General features: G+C 35.8%; 1 protein-coding gene across 1 annotated transcript; it reads left to right on the top strand.

Annotated features, from left to right (window-relative positions):
- The first annotated feature begins 249 nt into the window (after window positions 1-249).
- Window positions 250-1757, top strand: LOC119077766 (putative odorant receptor 71a). The gene is made up of 4 exons (XM_037185077.1): window positions 250-1055; window positions 1118-1217; window positions 1291-1551; window positions 1612-1757. Exons 1-4 carry the CDS (start codon window positions 298-300, stop codon window positions 1660-1662), a joined length of 1170 nt encoding a protein of 389 aa, XP_037040972.1. The 5' UTR covers window positions 250-297; the 3' UTR covers window positions 1663-1757.
- Window positions 1758-1982: the final 225 nt, after the last annotated feature.

Here is a 1982-nt window from a genome sequence, read left to right as displayed (position 1 = left end):
AGATGCAATGTTTTTTAAATACTGCAACCCGAAATTTCATTCATAAAATTAAAATTATGAATGAAATTTCGAGTTGCCGTATAAGAAAATTTTTGCACCTGTCACTTTTACGTTGCTATGTAAATCCACAGTTATGAATAAATATTTTTTAATGAAAGAAAAACTTGCTCTCTATCTGGTGAGAGAATGTGACCTCTTTGGTCCGCTTGAGATATAAAATGTGATTCAAGTGCATGTATACATGCCAGTGTCAGTTTGGCAGCGTAGTGAAACGGTCGACAATAAATTTCTAAGAAAATGTTTTCGATTGAACTGGACGAAGCGCTTCAGCGAATTTTAAAAATATTTTACCGAATGGGAATATGGCAAAGGGACGAAGAGTCCAATTACCGTAAAATCGGAATGAAAATGTTTTACACCTTTTTTGGTGCACTTTTCCTGATATTCTTCGCAACTAACGCTTTTCTATGTGATGATCGTAATGAATCTATATTTTCAGTACAGATTTCAATTGCTGCGGCGATTTTATACGTGAAAACTTTGTACGTCCTGTTTAACAAACAAGAAATCCTCGCATTTTTATATGATCCGATCGTTGTTCATTCAATTGAAAATCGTGAAGAATATGACGAAACAGTCAAAAAGATCAACAAATTCATGAATTTCGTACGGCCATATTGTCTGGCAATATTTTTAACTGTTTCATTGCTGATTGTAATAAAGTTGCCAATATTCTCCACCGATAAAGGGTTGCCTCTTTTTATCAGTTTCTCATGGAACCGTTCGGAAATTATTTATTGGTTGGCGTATTTGTTCTTGTCATTGTCATGTTTCTTATACGCTACAATGAACTTGATAACCATACTAATTTGGTACATGATGTTAAATTACTCCATCGACTACGAGCTGTTGGGAAATAAATTGAGAAAATTAGGTGTGGTGAAGAAAACCATTGCGAAAAAAGCCAAAAAACAGAAAGAATTCAGGTTGACACAACGAAGTGGGTTCGTTGAAGATTTAATTGTCTTGGTAAAAGCTCATCGGAACTTGACCGAGTACGAGTTCGCACATTCTAAAGTCAATTTCACAGTAACCTATGGATTTCATTCCAAAACAGAACAATAGAGAGATTCAGATCCTTTTTTTCGACATTATTTTTGGTCCAAATCACAACCAGTGGCATCATTATTTGTACTTCAGTTTACAGCTTAGCCTTTGTGAGTACTACTAACACCACTAATGACGCTCGGTATATAAAAATGCTCAATTCGTAATCTCATCCCAATTTAGTTTTCGAACCAAAGTCTGGTTCAAATAGAATTTTATGTGGTTGTGCTGCTCTACGCAATTTTTGATATTTTTTTGGTTATGTACCTGGCGAATGGCATTACCGTTGCCAGTGACCGACTGTCTTACTGCTTATTTGAGTCAAATTGGATTGAGCAGACACAATCGTGTAAGAAATATGTTCTCATCATGGGCGAGGTGTTGAAGCAACCGCAACAACTTGTCATCTTGATATATCCAATGAACCTGGAATCTTTTATGACAGTGAGTGAAAAAGCTTTGAATCTGATTGTAACTTCAATTGAATATCTTCATTACAAATAGATTGTCAACGGTGCCTACAGCATGTTCAACATCTTACAAAACCTTCAATGAAACAGTGAAAATGGTACCATATGTGTCGTAAAAACTTTACACAGTGAAATTATACAAATGAAGTGCAGCTGACACCCGAGAATTGAAATACTTTTCTGGTAATTGGTGATTCTTTGTCATCGGAAAAATCTCCACACGCGAAACACTAACTTTCCCTCTACTCTGCTGTACTTGTTTTATCAATTATGTTGTTTGAATAAATAGAAATCAAGAAACACTCGGTCAAGTGCCCAGGTTTTTAATTCTGAAAAGAACGGTGCGGGCACTGGTGAACTTAAAATTTGACATTTCGGGTGTCGTGAAGGTGAAACGGTTATGGA

The sequence above is a fragment of the Bradysia coprophila genome, unplaced genomic scaffold (assembly GCF_014529535.1).
Source record: "Bradysia coprophila strain Holo2 unplaced genomic scaffold, BU_Bcop_v1 contig_24, whole genome shotgun sequence".
In the NCBI taxonomy this organism is placed as follows: domain Eukaryota; kingdom Metazoa; phylum Arthropoda; class Insecta; order Diptera; family Sciaridae; genus Bradysia; species Bradysia coprophila.
Note: the sequence above shows the minus strand (reverse complement) of the source record. Positions and strands in the feature narration are given on the sequence as shown.

Bases quoted from the DNA above. Each gene is read 5' to 3' on its own strand.
- LOC119077766 (XM_037185077.1), top strand. From the start codon at position 298: ATGTTTTCGATTGAACTGGACGAAGCGCTTCAGCGAATTTTAAAAATA. The intron at 1,056-1,117 runs GTACGAGTTCGC...ATTCCAAAACAG, and splicing joins GCTCATCGGAACTTGACCGA to AACAATAGAGAGATTCAGAT. The intron at 1,218-1,290 runs GTGAGTACTACT...ATCCCAATTTAG, and splicing joins CAGTTTACAGCTTAGCCTTT to TTTTCGAACCAAAGTCTGGT.